Source organism: Patiria miniata, unplaced genomic scaffold, assembly GCF_015706575.1.
Source record: "Patiria miniata isolate m_02_andy unplaced genomic scaffold, ASM1570657v1 HiC_scaffold_6, whole genome shotgun sequence".
NCBI lineage: Eukaryota > Metazoa > Echinodermata > Asteroidea > Valvatida > Asterinidae > Patiria > Patiria miniata.
In genome coordinates, this window is record NW_024037073.1 from 2,635,384 (window position 1) to 2,650,868 (window position 15,485).

Sequence of the window (15,485 nt, forward strand, 5' to 3'; positions counted from 1 at the left end):
CACTACAATGAATAACCATAGCCATATACCATAATGCCCATTTCAGGCACAGCCTTAAACTGCTCAACTATTGCAAATTGTTGTGCTGACCCACAGATTTGATGACCGGCAAAGAGATGACCACTGAGGACCTGCTTGGCCGGACAGAGCTGGTCACTTTCCAGTCCCTCAAGCCAAAGTTGGTTGACCTTATGATCACCGCCGTGCAATGTGAAACCGACTCATATAACACTCAGATGCTCCTTGGTATGTATACATCGCAGAAACTTTCTTCCACAAAGTTTTCAAAAACATCAATTAAATTTGCTGTGAACTCCGTGCATTAACAAAAGATAACTCTTCGTAACCATTTTGTGAGAGCTTCATATTCAAGATACCCTGCATTTGCACTGTGATCCAACATTTAAGGTGTTTGATCCATATTCCAAGGTACATTTGAATGGTTTTTGTTTTCCCCCAGGCGCAATGCATTTCTGCGTGCTGGACTCGGCGATGTGTGAAGAGATGGAGGCCAAGCAGGCAGAGATGGAACAGAAAGACAACATCCTACATGAAGAGGATGAGGAAGAAGAACTAGAGGCGGGGAATAACGAGCCAGAGAAATTAAAGAGGTGTGTCCTTAACCCAAACTTTCACAAATGCTCCAAAATCTTCCAAAATCCTCCTTGCAAAATGGAGGATTTTGCAGGATTGAGGCTATATGGCAAAAATGTGCGGCTGATGGTAGAAGATGCACTGTGTCAAGGTTTTGGGCCGGACCTTGTATTGTTAATGCTCAGCCGTGCAGGAGTTTAGGCCTAGATCATACTTGCAATCCTCCGCACTGCAGACGTTGTAACCACATGGCCAAAATCAAGTTTCTTGAATAGGAGTGTAAGTTATGTTACTTGTATGAAGCATCATGTTTTGTGGACACAGAATATATTGTCATTTTAGCCATCCTATATCCTCCAGTTTCCACTTGACAAAGGGATTTTTAAGGATTTAAGAGTCCAGACAATATTACTTTACACAGGACTGGATGTTCCAAATTTGTTGAAGAAAAACGAATTTGCCATTGGTTTAAGGCAGTGTTGGATTTTGTAGGATTCAGGAAGCCCCCAAATAAAAACACTAAGAAGTTATGTTGAAAGTCAGTCCTACTGTATGTTTGGTTGATAATTTTAGGCCTGTTGCGAATGTGGGAATATGTCTCAGAAATAGTTTGATTTCGTATTGTAAGTTGTGGTTGTGTATTTCATAATTTATCTGATGTATTTTTGGATGTTCAGAGACAGTGATTTTGATGAGAAGCGAGCTAGCTCTGGGAGTAGGACTTCATCACGTAGCTCAGTCACCGGAAGGACAGGTAAAATGACCAGAAATGTACAGTAAAGTTTAACCTCCCAAAGTCTTCAAAATCTGCTCAGATAGTTATCAGGATCTTGCAGGATTGAGGAAGATAGAACTCATCTGCTATTACTTTATATGGGGCTTGATGCCATGTGCTGTTGTTTTTGCTTTTGTTTTTTGTTTTTGGTGGTGTTTTTTTTGCAAACTCGGTGATTGCGAGGAATTACAAAAAAATCTTGGTTTATTAACTCTTTCGCTACGGCGAGCCGCTGACAGCGGCTTGGTGACGTCGCTGTGAATAAACAGGGTATCCCCATGACGTGTGCCTTATCTAGATAATTTATATCGTATAACCTCTGACCCTAGTTTGAGCCGCTGCCAGCGGCTCTCTGTCTGGCCGGGGTCTGCTGCACGTTATTGTGAGCAGTTTGTTTACAGAGAGACATTTAAAGATCACAGGTTACCCCCAGCTACTTTTTATACTCCTGGGTGGAGAGAGGCAAGTGGGGGTTAGGCAGCTTTCCCAAGGACACAGCATATGGCCAACAGTTGGATTTGAATCCCTTACCCTCGGATCATGAGTCACAGTCCTTAAACACTAGGCCAGATTCTCTGACGTGAGGGCAACATTTGAGTGGATAAAAAGTTAAACTAAATTTGTTTGTTCTGTTGATTGTGATCTTCCAGAAAACAAAAAGATAAATGTTCATAGATTACTTTTGGCTTGAAATGTCTTTGTGTTTGAGTATTTCAATTCAAGCATTATTGGTGTGGCATCCTGACTCCCTTTCCCCCATCAGATTCAGCCTGGGTTATCTTTGTGCGTTGTTGCCACCTGGTATGCCAGCGGTTGATGTCAGCTTGGAGTACTGACTACACCGTTGCCTTGGCAGCGCTGGAGCTCCTGGCTGGATTGGCTAAAGTCAAGATCAAAATCATAGGTAAGAATAAGTTGATACGGCTGCTTAGCATAACGATTTTGCTAAGCAGAATATAATTTCTAAGCTTATTTAATATACCAAGTAAAAGTAGTGGACAATCAGGGCTAAACTCCATGGGCCTATAAAGCAGAAAAGTTTGCAATGCAAATTTGTTTGCTTCACAAAAATTTGCCGAGAATTATGTCTTGACATTTTGGCTGGTTTTTGAAAAATGTTTTCTGTGCTTAACAAATTGTTGTACTTTACAACCCAATGAAATTGGCTTCCTGGCCATGTCCAAGTTGGCTTGCTTTCTGGTACATTTTTTTAAGTTTCTGAAAATGATGTGCTACAGTAAATATTCGTAGCTGGTAGACAGAGTGCTTTCATCTTCTTACTCACGAACCCTCTCCAGATCTTCCCATGATTTATTAAGGGATTCGGTTCAGGTTGTCATCCACATCCAGGCCCCCAGCTGGTTTTAAACAGTGTAGTGTGAATTTAAGACTATGGAGTACGGACTCCTTGGTACTTTTGTCAACTGTTTAAACCCAACAACGTGATGGGCTCTCGACCAATGTGAATGGGTAAACTGTGTTAGGTATTTATGAATGCAAAGTAGGTATCACCCTGCCGCAGTGTGTCATTGAATTGGCGTTTAAATTTTAAATATGTTGTTCCCGGTACTTTGCCCAGATTCCTTGGAGTGTAAGCGTGCAGTCAAGTGGATCTGTGATCACATTGTTTACCAGTGTAGTCGGCCCTCCATGTACCATTCTAGAGATCTTCATTCTATCATTGTGGCAGCATTCCATTGCCTGACGGTCTGGTTGATTGAGCACGGAGATCTGCTCAAAGACAAGGTAAGTCTTAGTCAAACTCTGCAATTTTTAAAATCCTAAAACCACCATTGCATAAGCCCATTTTCTGTCCACTTTATGTCCACTTTATGGCAACGGACACAAGATGGCCTGAACACTTGTGTACTGACAGTTATGAAGCAAAAGCCTAACCCTCTCATTTCTTTTTGAAAATCCACCATGGGAATTGAAGGATTTTGCGGGATTTAAGAGGGAAAAAAATGTTGCAACCTGACGCCACTTCAGTGGTTTGTGTACAAAGTCTATGGAGAGTCAAGAAAATGTTCTAAGTATAACAAAATTGGAAATGTTTCTCAGTCCCAGATTCATGTCTTATCATCATTTTTGCAATAACTGACCTTCATTGAGATGATATATGAGGAAAAAAGTGGCGTCGGGTTACAAAATTCTTTCCTTAAACAGTACAACCCAACCACTTTTGCTTGACGCCCGTGGAAGTTGAAAGTGAAAATGTGACATTGGTTTTGCTGTACAGTTGTGGATTTGGGAGGATTTTGGGAAGGATTTTTTTAGACAAAATGCCAAGGGGTTGAGGTTAAAAGTGAAAACAGTAACGACATTGTTTAAGTGACTTTTACTTTTGATAACATGTGTTCTGGCATTTGTTCATGTTAAGTTTGTCTTAATGTTCAGTGACTCGGAGCACTTTCCTTTTAATGTTATTGTTCCTGCAGGAATGCCTGCAGTGCGTCTTGGAGGTGGTAGAGTTGGGTATATCAGGTACCAAGTCGCAACGCAAGGCCTCGGTGGCACCAGTCTTCAAGCAAGACAAGGAGCTCAAGCCGGCATCTAAGAGAGTCAAAGATGCTGCCGAGGGTCTCTTAGCATGTCTGCTGAACCATGTGGTGAGAATTACAAGGTTCCCTGCCACTCTGGAAATCAGGGAAAACCTTGAAAATGAGCTTCTGGTTTTTTTTCCAGCAAGGGAAAACTCAGGGAATTTTGTTTCCATGAAGTTCTGGACACCTGTATTAACCCCCCCTTTTAGGTCTAGCACCACAGACATTTCTAGTTGATTACAATTCTTTAGTGACTTCGTAAATAATCACAAAGTTTAGTAAAATGAAAAGAATTTTTGAAGTTTCTAAGATAAATCAATCTTTTTTGCCTTTGGTTCATTTGTTTTCTTCTTCAGGGTTCCTTTCCCAACCCCTGCGGTCCTGCCTCAGTAGGCTCTCTGCTTGACGAGCAATCATTGCTCAAGTACAGCACAGATACCAGCAGTCGCAACACACCACACCAGCCTACATTCAGATACTTTGTACTGGAGAACACCACACTGATGGCTGTACTGGAGAGACCGGTGACAGAAAATGGTGGTGAGTACCAGCTAAAAACTTGGCCAATCCTAGTGAATGTCACAGATGCTACACTTGGACTCTTTTTGCTGGTGCCAGACTCATTGACTCACTGTCTGTCTGTCACCTGTAGATAAGACTTGCTTAAGCCTTACCTTGGCCCAAGAAATTGACTCAGTTGACTTCCTGGACCAAATTGGTCTGGGACCAGTTTTACTAAGCTTACCTTTTTTTGTTCTTTTTTTTTCAGCTGCATTTGAAGTTAGGATAAAACACGGAGACCTCAAATCACATTTTGTCCACGTGGAAGTTGTTGATCCAAATTTTAACTAGTTCATACCAGTGTTGTAGTACTCGTACTCGGTACTCATACTCGAGTACTACTCGAGTACTATTTTTGGAGTACTCGTACTCTAATCAAAGTACTCGTACTCGAAATGACGGTACTCGTACTCGGGCAGCAAAGTACTCGTACTCAACATGTCGAAAATGTACTCGATCATCAAAGTACTCTACTTGAATAGCAGTACTCGGGGGAAAAAAATGTTATAGCTTCTCTTACCATGGCATTATTTTATCGATACTTTCAGTTTGAAATGGTTGATGGGCTTGTGGACAAATCAAGGTTTCCTGATTTTCCTCTGTGCACTTACGTCCAGACAAACACATTTAACAGCTAGCCGTGATTGGGTCTGTATATCGGTCTGACTGGGTCTGGGCCAATTACGCACAATGAACCATTTGCTGTATGGCCGTATTCGGAATACAAGTACTCATACTCGTACTTGTACTCCGAAGTATAAGTACTCGTACTCGGAGACCTGTTCTTGTACTCGGAGGTAGAAGTACTCATACGCGGAGACCTGTTCTTGTAGTCAGAGGTACAAGTACTCGTATTCGGAGACCTGTTCTTGTACTCGGAGGTACAAGTACTCGTACTCGGAGACCTGTTCTTGTAGTCAGAGGTACAAGTACTCGTATTCGGAGACCTGTTCTTGTACTCGGAGGTACAAGTACTCATACGCGGAGACCTGTTCTTGTAGTCAGAGGTACAAGTACTCGTATTCGGAGACCTGTTCTTGTACTCGGAGGTACAAGTACTCGTACTCGTACTCGGCAACCAAAGTACTCGGCTGTACTCGGTACTCGGAAAAAAGTACTCGACTACAACACTGGTTCATACCAAACAAGATTTACTGAAACTGCATGTGGTTTAAAGTTAAGTAATTGGTTTGCCTTTTATTATTGCTCTGAACAATGCGTGCTCAGAGCTTTTCAAGGGCTTGTGAGAAGAAGCACCCCAGTAGGACTCGAACCCACTACCTCCTGCTTACAGATGTCTCGACACTCAGCCATCTTTGTCAAGACAATTTTTGGCTGCAGATGAAAAAGAACAGAAAAGAACAACAACAAAAAAAATTATAGTGATAAAAGATGCCTGTTCACATTTCTTGTGAACTTTGAAGGTTATACTGAGAAAGGAAACAAGATTTGTGAAGGGTGTTAAAGAGAGAGGGTTACTTTAAGGAAAACAAATGTGAATTCATTGACTCCAACCATTGAGTAAATGAATTTACAGTGCCGATCAAATTTGTTGAATTATAATAAAATGAATTCACCTTGAATATAAGGAAACCTTGGTTGCGGAGCTGTTATTCAAACAAAAATATTTCTGAATCTTATGTTTCCTGCAAATTATTTTTTTTATTAACAGGAGAGATTCTACCCACAGTTACTACTGTCATACGTGGTCCAACAGGCCGTCATGTTTGGACCATGAAGCTACGACATTGGTCCAAGAAAGAAAAGGTACGGAGAGTTAATTATAGGAATTAAAAACAAGTGTAGGCATATCGGTAGGGTGAACTTCTTTTGTGCCATAAATTTTACATTCAAGGCACTTATACATTCTGAGATGTCATTTTAAAATATAGTTTATCCCCTTTCTACAAGCAAGTGAAACCAACAAGTTAAAATATGCTCTTGTATAAAAAATGTTCCATGTGGCGTATTTTTTTATCCATAATTCATACAGGCAGACACTACATCCCGCCTGATGTATCCCATGAGGCCTCAGCCAGATGATAACGTCGGCACCCACCATGAGATCACGTCACGTCACTACCCCGAGGCCGTGGACAAAATCCTGCTCACCCAGGCGTAAGAATATCCCGCCTCTAAGTTCAAGGAGCCTCTTAGCAGAATAATTCGCTTAGCAAGTTTGTGTGCTAAGCAGGAATCAGCTGAATACCAGTCAAAAAGCAATATACATTGCATGACAGTTTGGCTGGTAACCTAGTTTTGCTAAGTAAATTATTTCTGTGCTTAGCAGTTCCTTGAAATCATTTCATTTCATGTTTATTATTGAACATATTTAAACCCTGCTGATTTCTGTTAATTATGCAAATTTGATATGCAGCATTTTCCCCTTGAGAACTCCATGAAATAAGCTTACAAGCAGTTACCATTAAAACAAAATTGCTGATATCACATTATATTATATCACTTTGCAGAATTCCATTTTCATACCGTCTTTTCACACATACATGTGTGCCAGTGTTCAGCAACTTCAAAGAATCTTTATTAATAAAATTTATCAAGCAGGCAATTCCGTAAAAACCAACGTACGTCTGACCACATGAAGTACATGTACAAGGTCGTTAAGGTGGTGGTACCTTAGTTTGGTCTGTAATTGTTTTCTACTCATTAGATGTCACATATTAGTGATGTATCACTTTCACTTTTCCAACAGCAGTCAGACATGTACGTCCAAATTTACGGAATTGCCCAAGTTAAGTTTGAGTTCAAAAATTAATTTTCCAACAACGTTTTAAATTGTAAGTGATGCAATATGATATATCATACAGCAACCAATGGAGTAGTTTATGTATACATTTATTTTGTTAAATTGCAGCGAACACTGTGTTGGCTAGGCAACATGTTTGCCCAAAGTTTATGACAAGGTATACAGATGTCGCAGCAGATTTTTCAGCGATCATTTCGATAACATTTTCATATTTTTGTACAGGGATCAGAGCATCCCGTCCTTAGAAGACATCGAAACGGACGTCCTCAGATCTGACCATCAGAAACTAGAACGACTCATCGAGGAGCAAACCGAGTATGAGAAGTTTGTCTGCGAGACGGCCCAGGAGGATATCAAGCGAGGGGGCTATCCCAATGCACGCACCGAGTGTAAGCCGCCCATGCCCTGTCGAGAGTTTGGCTCCGCTCGCCTTATCCTGTCGCACTTGGGCTATTTGAGTCTGGACTCACTCAAGGTACAATTACAACTTGAGAAAGTTGGGCTGATTGGATGATTTTGCTCATACTTATTTCCTCCTAACCGTCCCTTTGGGGGCAGTACACGCTTCTCCAACCATTCACATCTATATACAATCATTGTTCCCAAAGCCAATCTAGGAAATATTCATCCCGTTTCTTCTTGTGGAGCGCTGTAGCTTCATGGTCTGGAGCATTGAATTTGTGATCTGCGGGTAATTCTGCAGGTTGTGGGTTCGAGTCCAGACTGGGGTTATTGTGTGTATGCCCTTGGGCATGCAAGGCACTTTGTCACTCATTGCTTCTCTCCACCCAGGAGTAAATGGGTACCTGTGAGGGCAGAGATGGTTATTGTGGTTGATTTAGCTGCTTTGCGCCGAAATGGCAGCGTCGAGCTGTATACTCCCCAGGGAGCTGAGATGGTATTTGGAATGTTTCTTGGGCCCAATGAGCAGGGGTGATAGTGATGTAGCGCCTTGAGCACCAATACTGGTGGATGCGTGCGCTTTATAAATACCCATTATTATTATTTTCCCACGCACTGGAACTCCTAACCTGTATATTGTTTTTCAAGTTGATTTTGATCTGCCCCAAGCGTGATGTCACAATTACTCTTTCTACATAAAGTGTTGTTTTTTTCTCTTTCTTATTTTCCTTTTCTATCCCTTTGTGTAGCCCTCACCTTGAGTGGCCTTTAAGTAGGGCCTTGTGATGGGCAACTCTCTTATATAAAAATGCCCTATGCATGCAAGCTTGTGATCGCTTATCTCTCACACAAAATATCGAAAAGGAAATGCAATCTATCATGGTATAACCACCATGATTTTGTTTACATTCTGTGGGCATACGTCATGGCATAGGAAGCGTGGAGTCATTGGCAAAACAAAATCTGTATCCTTGGATATAGGGATGGGTGTTTTCTACTTCTTTTATCCCATCTGTAAATAAGGGATTAAATATGTGCTTGGCCGGTGTTAAACAAGTGCTTTTAATACCTGCACGGCCCTTGATGGGGATAATGACCCGAGCCGAAGTATTCAGCTCTCAAGATTTTTCTGAAAACAATCAGTATTCAGCTCACCTTTACTGTGGTTAGTACAGCGAGTATTTATTTTAATGGCTGGCACTGTGGGTCACACAAAGTGCTGAGAAAAGGTGGTCATAATTTGTAGTAACAAGAAAGATTTGAACTTTTTATCTTTTTTTTACTACTTCAATTGCAGGATCCCCAGAACAGCCCCATCCCACCAGCTGTGGTTGCCCTTGACAACGACCCCGCAAACTTTGCCAGTGACCTGAGCGCACTTGACGCTATTCCAAGTCGGACCTACGATACGGCTTTCATCTTCTACGTCAAGGCCGGGCAGTCCAACGCAAACGATATTATACAAAATGTGGTAAGATTGGATTCTGAAAACAAAACAAAACCAATGGTTGGATTTCAAATTTAAGGACAGTTTTCTGCTAAGCAGAAAAGATTTCTTAGCAAATTAATATGCTTAGCATAATTAAGCAGGGAACCAGTCACAGGCAATAATCACATGGTATATTCGCTGGTAACCTGTTCTTGCTGAGCAAAGCCATCCTGCGCTAAGCAGCTTTATGGAATTGGCACTGGAGTTAATAAATAGTTACACATGTATATATACATATGTTCTGATTTATGTCAACAGACAGACCGAGCCAACGTCCAGCCTCAATTCCTAGAGTTCTTGGGTTCCTTGGGCTGGCCGGTAGACGTCCATCAACACGCAGGATGGACGGGGAATGTCACAACCAGCTGGAAGATAACATTTGCTGAACACAAGGATAATACCGCAGGACCAACCAAACAAGGTATGCGCAGAAGTTTACCAAATCCTGGCTAGTCTCCAGCTCTGCATTCAGGCCCAAGATTCATGAGAAACCTAATTCAATCGTGAAGCTGGAGCTTTAAGCCGAAGTCAAGATTTTGTAAATCCCAAAGATAACATTAATCCTCACCCTCTCAGACAGTGGCGTAGCCACAGGGGGGCGTGGGGGGGGGGGGGGCAACAGCCCCCCCATGAAACCTTGTCGTCGCCCCCCCACTGAGGTTTTGAGTTTCTAAAAAAAATTATCATTGATCTACATGACGCCCCCCCATGAAATGTTCCAGCCCCCCCCCCAGCCTCCCAGCGCCCCCCCACTGAAAATTCCTGGCTACGCCACTGCTCTCAGAAGCTCTAAAATCCACCAGGAGGTTTCGGAGGATTTTGCAGAATTAACGGCATATAGGATCATTTGCATTTATCCCAAAAGTAAGCTACTGAAATATAGATTGTATATAAAGTATTAAACACCCTGTGAAATTATTCCATCTGGCTTGCTGCCATTTAGAAGAAATCAAGAAGTGTAGGTGATTTCCAACGATCAGTCAGTTGACTGATTTTTGGAAATAAAGAGTATATAGACAAAAACGTGTTTCGTGATCAAAGGGTTGTGCACAGTTTTTCAGTGTTTTTTTTTTCTCAAAACGTGTAATATCCACTTCAACAGATAAGGTTTTGAACATTTTTCTGTGGATTTTGAGTGGTGTTTATTATTGGAAATGAACAAAATGCATAAAAAGCGCACATGATCCTACGTGTATATGCCTTTAAGGCGGGTAGAGCCCAGCCATAGTATTTTACATGGACTTGATGCCACTTGATAGTACAAAGACTGTACCTTGAAATGCCTGAAGACTTCAAAACGATGCAAGAAAGTTTCTAAGGGTTAAGTCAGGGTCACAAACTTCGGAGCAACTTTAAACCTTGGACTAGGAATATTGCCTGTTTAAACTGGGTAAAAATAGTCATGTTGAAATATTAGTCTTGGATAAATAACTGTAATGAAGGGCAAGTCCAACTTTTAAAATATGCTGTCATCAAGAAAACAAATAACTTTACGTTGAGAATAACATTTAAACCAGATAGTGACTTTACAACTATCGATTTAATAAATCCCCCCTGTTATTTCACTGCTAAAAGTCTATGCAATTACTGTTCAAGTCAAGTCTATCACAAGTCCTCCAGTCCCAAGTCAACTCACAAGCTATTCACATGAACTGTGACAAAGGCATTCCTTTGTTGTTGTTCAATCATCTGTAACTTGTGACTGGACTTGTGAAAGGACTTGTGATTTACTTGTGGCCGGACTTGTAATGAACTGCACAATAACACAGTTTGCAACTCTTATCCACTTTAAACTTTTAACTTTTAACTTTTTTTAGATGGAGACATGTCATTTGCATCTTCTACCGAGACGCATGGTGGTAGTCTCTACAATGGTGATACCCACGTTTTGTACTACGCTGATGTCATGTCGGAGATAGCCTTTGTTGTACCTAGTGTGAGGCATCATGGGAAGGGAAGGCGGCACTCGGCCGATGACGGTAGGTTTCTTAGTCTGAAGTTCATTCCTATTAGTTGACTTCTTTCAAAAGTATAAAGTAAAGTCTGTCATGAGCCAATATGGCCCATCAGGCTGGCGTTTATCTCCGGTTTCCTTGGCATGAAATGAGAATATTTCTAAATTTTTCCTCGGGTGGGATGCCAGTCCATCGTGGGTTACTCCCCAGCTAATGCCAATACTCATTTATACTGGAGAGAGGCAAGTGAGGGTGAAGTGGCTTGCCCAAGGACACAACATATCAGTGATGTAGTGCCTTGATGCTGGGCCTTGGCCTTAAGGCTGCCTTAAGGCTGGATTTTAGGGCCTTGGCCTTGGCCTCGAGGCTTGAGGGCAAAAGCCTTGGCCTTGGCCTTGGCCTTGAGGGTTCAGGGCCTTGCAATTTTGAGTCAAGGCTCTTCAAGGCCCATAGATTTTTGCATTTTCCAGATAAATCTGTTCGAAATTTTGCTGTTACCATTTTAATCGTATTACGATGGAGGAGGGAAGCACCATATAGATTTGTGTGTTGGGCACACTTCCACTTTTATAGCATCACATGTTGTTACCATTGTAGTAGACTTGCTGCAACAATATTCCGTACACTTGTGGGGCTAATGAGATGATCACTTTAATTGCATATAACCATGGAATAGATCTGATTGGGTGTATATGTCTCCCTGATAAGTGCTAAAGATTTGCATGTATCTGTTTAAGATAATGCTGATATTTCTGACCATGTTGGGCCAGCAAATAAAAATCAGTTTCTTGGATCCCCCTTTTGTTACACTTGGGAGAATTGTGTGTCAATATAGAAGTAAATCATTATTTTGTTTAGTTAAACCATATTGAAGACCTGAACTTATACTTTAATAGATACAGTGCAGTCATAAAACGGTGTAGGCCTATGCGAGCATGTTGATTGCAATTAAAGAAATGTTGTTCTTCGTAATGAGCAATTCGTGATGATAAGGGCGGATCCAGGGGGGCCAAAAGGGGCCATGCCCCCCCCCCCCCCCCCCAAAAAAGAAACCATTTTTTTTGTATGTGACGTCGTAATAAAGGCAGGCAATGAGTACACCACCATCTTTTCCTCAAAAAACATCGGTTAAAATGGTCAGAAATTGCCTCCAATCGCACCACAGAGCATCTCGAATCCAAAAATTTTTCGGGGCCCTTAAGCGGGCCCCGAAGCCCAAGCCGTAATTTTTTGACCCACTTTTTTTTGTGGGGGACCAAAATTTCTTTGCCCCCCCCCCCCCCCCCGCAAATTGTGTTCTGGATCCGCCCTTGCGTGATGATGTGTCACTCATGTGACTATAATTAGTTCTATATCAGTGGTCATTTCATAAAACAGGGCCTTGGCCTTGGCCTTGGCCTTGAGGGTTAAGCCTTGGCCTTGGCCTCGAGGCTTGAGGGTCAAAGCCTTGGCCTTGGCGTTGGCCTTGAGGGTCAAAGCCTTGGCCTTGGCCTTGGCCTTGAGGGTCAAAGCCTTTGCTCCAACACTGCAACATATAGCCAGCAGCTTGATTCAAACCCCTCACCCTCTGATCATGAGTCACGAACCCTAACCACTTGGCCACACTCCCCCACCTTCTTTCAAAAGATACTGTTAAAAATAACCATCGACTTGACTACACTAACCAATGACTACACTTCATCTAGAGTTGAAATTGAGTCAGTTACCAGTCCTGTCACAAGTAACAGGGGATGTACAATGACATAGGAAAGCCTTTGTCACATTTCATTTGACTAGCTTTATTAAACTGACTTGAGACTGGATAACTATTAGTTCACTTTTGTTTACTTTTTGTAACATATTTAAACTTCTGAATTCTTGCAGTCTAATTTAAACAAACAAAATTACCATCACACCCCGAATAACAGTACCTATTTACTTCTGGATTTAGAGATGCAAATCATGATAAAGTGTCTTGCCCAAGGACACAAACACCACGCCCAATTGGCTGGACTCTTAATCACAATCTGTAGCCTTATCAAACACACACATTCAGTTCATTGCAAAAGGCCACTGCCTTTCAGATTGTTGTTAATCAGATATGAGAAGCATCACAAGAAAAAATGCTTCATTATATAAAATAATTTTAGAAAGTGTCGTTGTCATTTTATGAAGAAAAGTTGATGGGTAAAAAATACAGACAGATTTTAACCCTCCTATGCAAACATACATTCTGTGCCAAGTGAAGTAGTCCTTTCAGTCAAAATCAAACAAGTGACTGTTTTCATCAGTTAAGAATTCCCAGCCTACATAAAGCAGGATTGACTGGCTGGGACCGTTTAAGTAACTTGATACAGCTTTGCTTTGACTCCGGATGGGTGATAAAACAGCTGTGACCACAACTTGCCTGCTTTGTCTGTTGATCCAGTTTGACTAGTCACAGTGCTTGCTTGACATATGATCTGACTGCTGGTGACTAGCCTTTGTTAAAAGTTAAGCAGGGGAAGTGGAAGTGCATTTTGACTGTCTGTCACTGTTTATGTAGCAAAAGGGTTAATTACATTAATTAACCAGAATTAAAACAATGCTTTATGACATTCAAGCCAATAATTGCTCATCGTCTCTTGCCAGTATGTCAACTCACTGTACAGAAAGAGTTAAGCCCATTAATAAATTTAGTGTATTTAAACCCAACCTTAAAACAATTTCCCACAATATATTTTCGTTATCCTCAATTCTTCTGAATACAGGAATTGACGAGCCGAGTAAACCAGCCCCGATGCTGACCCACAAGAGCACCAAATCCCTCCCCCTCAGCAGCCGTAACCTGACCCTTGACCTCCCCTCAGACACCGCCCCTTCCACCACCCCTCCCCAGGTCAGTCCCATGAGCTCCTTAGAGAGAGGTCGCAAGTCCTTGCACAAGAGGGGTCCGCTGCTGGGGCCTGAGATCAAGGTGCTTATCGTTTGGTTGGAGAGCTTTGATGATCGGGAGGCCTTCCCTCTGGGTAAGTGTGGGCTGCAAAGTAGAAAGGACAACAAAAAAGAACCAAGTCATATTGACAGGAGATGTGAGACCTGCAGCCGATTTCATGAAACAGTACGTAACTTACGCCATATGTAGGACTTGCGCAACAAATGTATTGCTCAGCTGTGGAATAAACTTCACGAAACTAAGCGTAGCTGCGCAATGTTTTAAATAATCTTACCATCTTGGACGAAGATAATAACATGAATTATGACAGCTGTTTGTGTATGATTTTGTACGTTCATGAAACAGTTATTGAATCACCTCCGCCCACCATTGTGAATATATTTTTTTTCGACCTTTTTGAAATCGTGCAACAACTCTAAAAACTCTGTCATGAGTAATATAGCAATTCGTTTACCTCAAACACAAAGCTGTGAGTGTCTTGCATCAACCTTGATAAATTGTGCAGTGACAGGCTCCACGACGATCACGATTTGCTGGTAAAATAGGTCATTTTCAGTCGCTACGCCACAAATTGTGCTACCTAAAATGTTTGTGCAAGTTACGCCATAATTTGTTGCGCAAGTTGCGGACTTTCCTACTATGAAACTTGTGTGAAATTGTCATAACTGAAATGTTGCGCAGCGTGAAATGGTACACAACTTTTGCAACAAATTGTGGCGCAAGTGGACTTACACAATTATGTAAAGTTTCGTGAAATCGGCTGCTGCGCCCCAAAAACTCATCCAAAGTCGACAATTTTTAGTTTTGCATATTCGTATTCTTGAGATTATCAGCTTTGAATTGAAGGGAAGGGATTAAGTTTTAAACCCCAATAACACAATTATGAGATCCACAGTTTTTAAAGTGGGTGCAATAACATGGACACTATGCATGACTGGACACACTGAAGAGTAACGTCAGAAAATCAGTCTGAGGAGTTTAGAAAAAAGGCACATGCAATGAAGTGTGTTCTAAGGCTTTGTTTTACAATTCACCATATTGAAATACTTTTAGTAAACATTTCTATACACATATTTTCCACTAAATGGACCCAAAACACACACTTTTGTTTGGTTGGTTATATTTATATCTTGAATGATTGTAAATTTATAGTTGCTGATTCAGGAAACCTCTAATGATGGCATCAATGGTAGCCTGTTACCTTCAAGTAAGAGTCTCTGTGACGCTGCATTATTCATTAGAAAGTTGCCTTTCCATTTTCTCCTCAGCGGATCTCCTAGAAGAAATGAACACTGGGCTAGAGACATTATGCCAAGGGGGGAATTCCTCTGCACAAGTCAAGTCCCTCGCAGAGCCCACAGTAGTCTTGATGTTTATACACCCCTTGAAAAGTGGACTCTTCCGAATCCATATGCATGGCAGGTAATGGCATCCAAATATATTAAATACATCAAAAACGTCAAATAAGTAGAAGGATCTCTTTAATAC

At 41.5% G+C, this 15,485-nt stretch overlaps 1 protein-coding gene across 4 annotated transcripts in view; it reads left to right on the plus strand.

The window, feature by feature from the left end:
* The window catches only part of LOC119742863 (ral GTPase-activating protein subunit beta-like), a 39,951-nt gene that overhangs the window by 22,800 nt on the left and 1,666 nt on the right, over positions 1-15,485 (plus strand). For all 4 annotated transcript variants that reach the window (XM_038219084.1, XM_038219085.1, XM_038219087.1 and 1 more), the window contains 15 exons: positions 97-246; positions 461-611; positions 1,272-1,348; positions 2,133-2,273; positions 2,949-3,115; positions 3,808-3,978; positions 4,269-4,452; positions 6,146-6,240; positions 6,467-6,591; positions 7,460-7,712; positions 8,937-9,110; positions 9,387-9,549; positions 10,946-11,107; positions 13,813-14,070; positions 15,266-15,419. In XM_038219084.1, the coding sequence (XP_038075012.1) occupies positions 97-246; positions 461-611; positions 1,272-1,348; positions 2,133-2,273; positions 2,949-3,115; positions 3,808-3,978; positions 4,269-4,452; positions 6,146-6,240; positions 6,467-6,591; positions 7,460-7,712; positions 8,937-9,110; positions 9,387-9,549; positions 10,946-11,107; positions 13,813-14,070; positions 15,266-15,419 (2,425 nt within the window). The remainder of the gene's footprint in view (positions 1-96; positions 247-460; positions 612-1,271; positions 1,349-2,132; positions 2,274-2,948; positions 3,116-3,807; positions 3,979-4,268; positions 4,453-6,145; positions 6,241-6,466; positions 6,592-7,459; positions 7,713-8,936; positions 9,111-9,386; positions 9,550-10,945; positions 11,108-13,812; positions 14,071-15,265; positions 15,420-15,485) is intronic.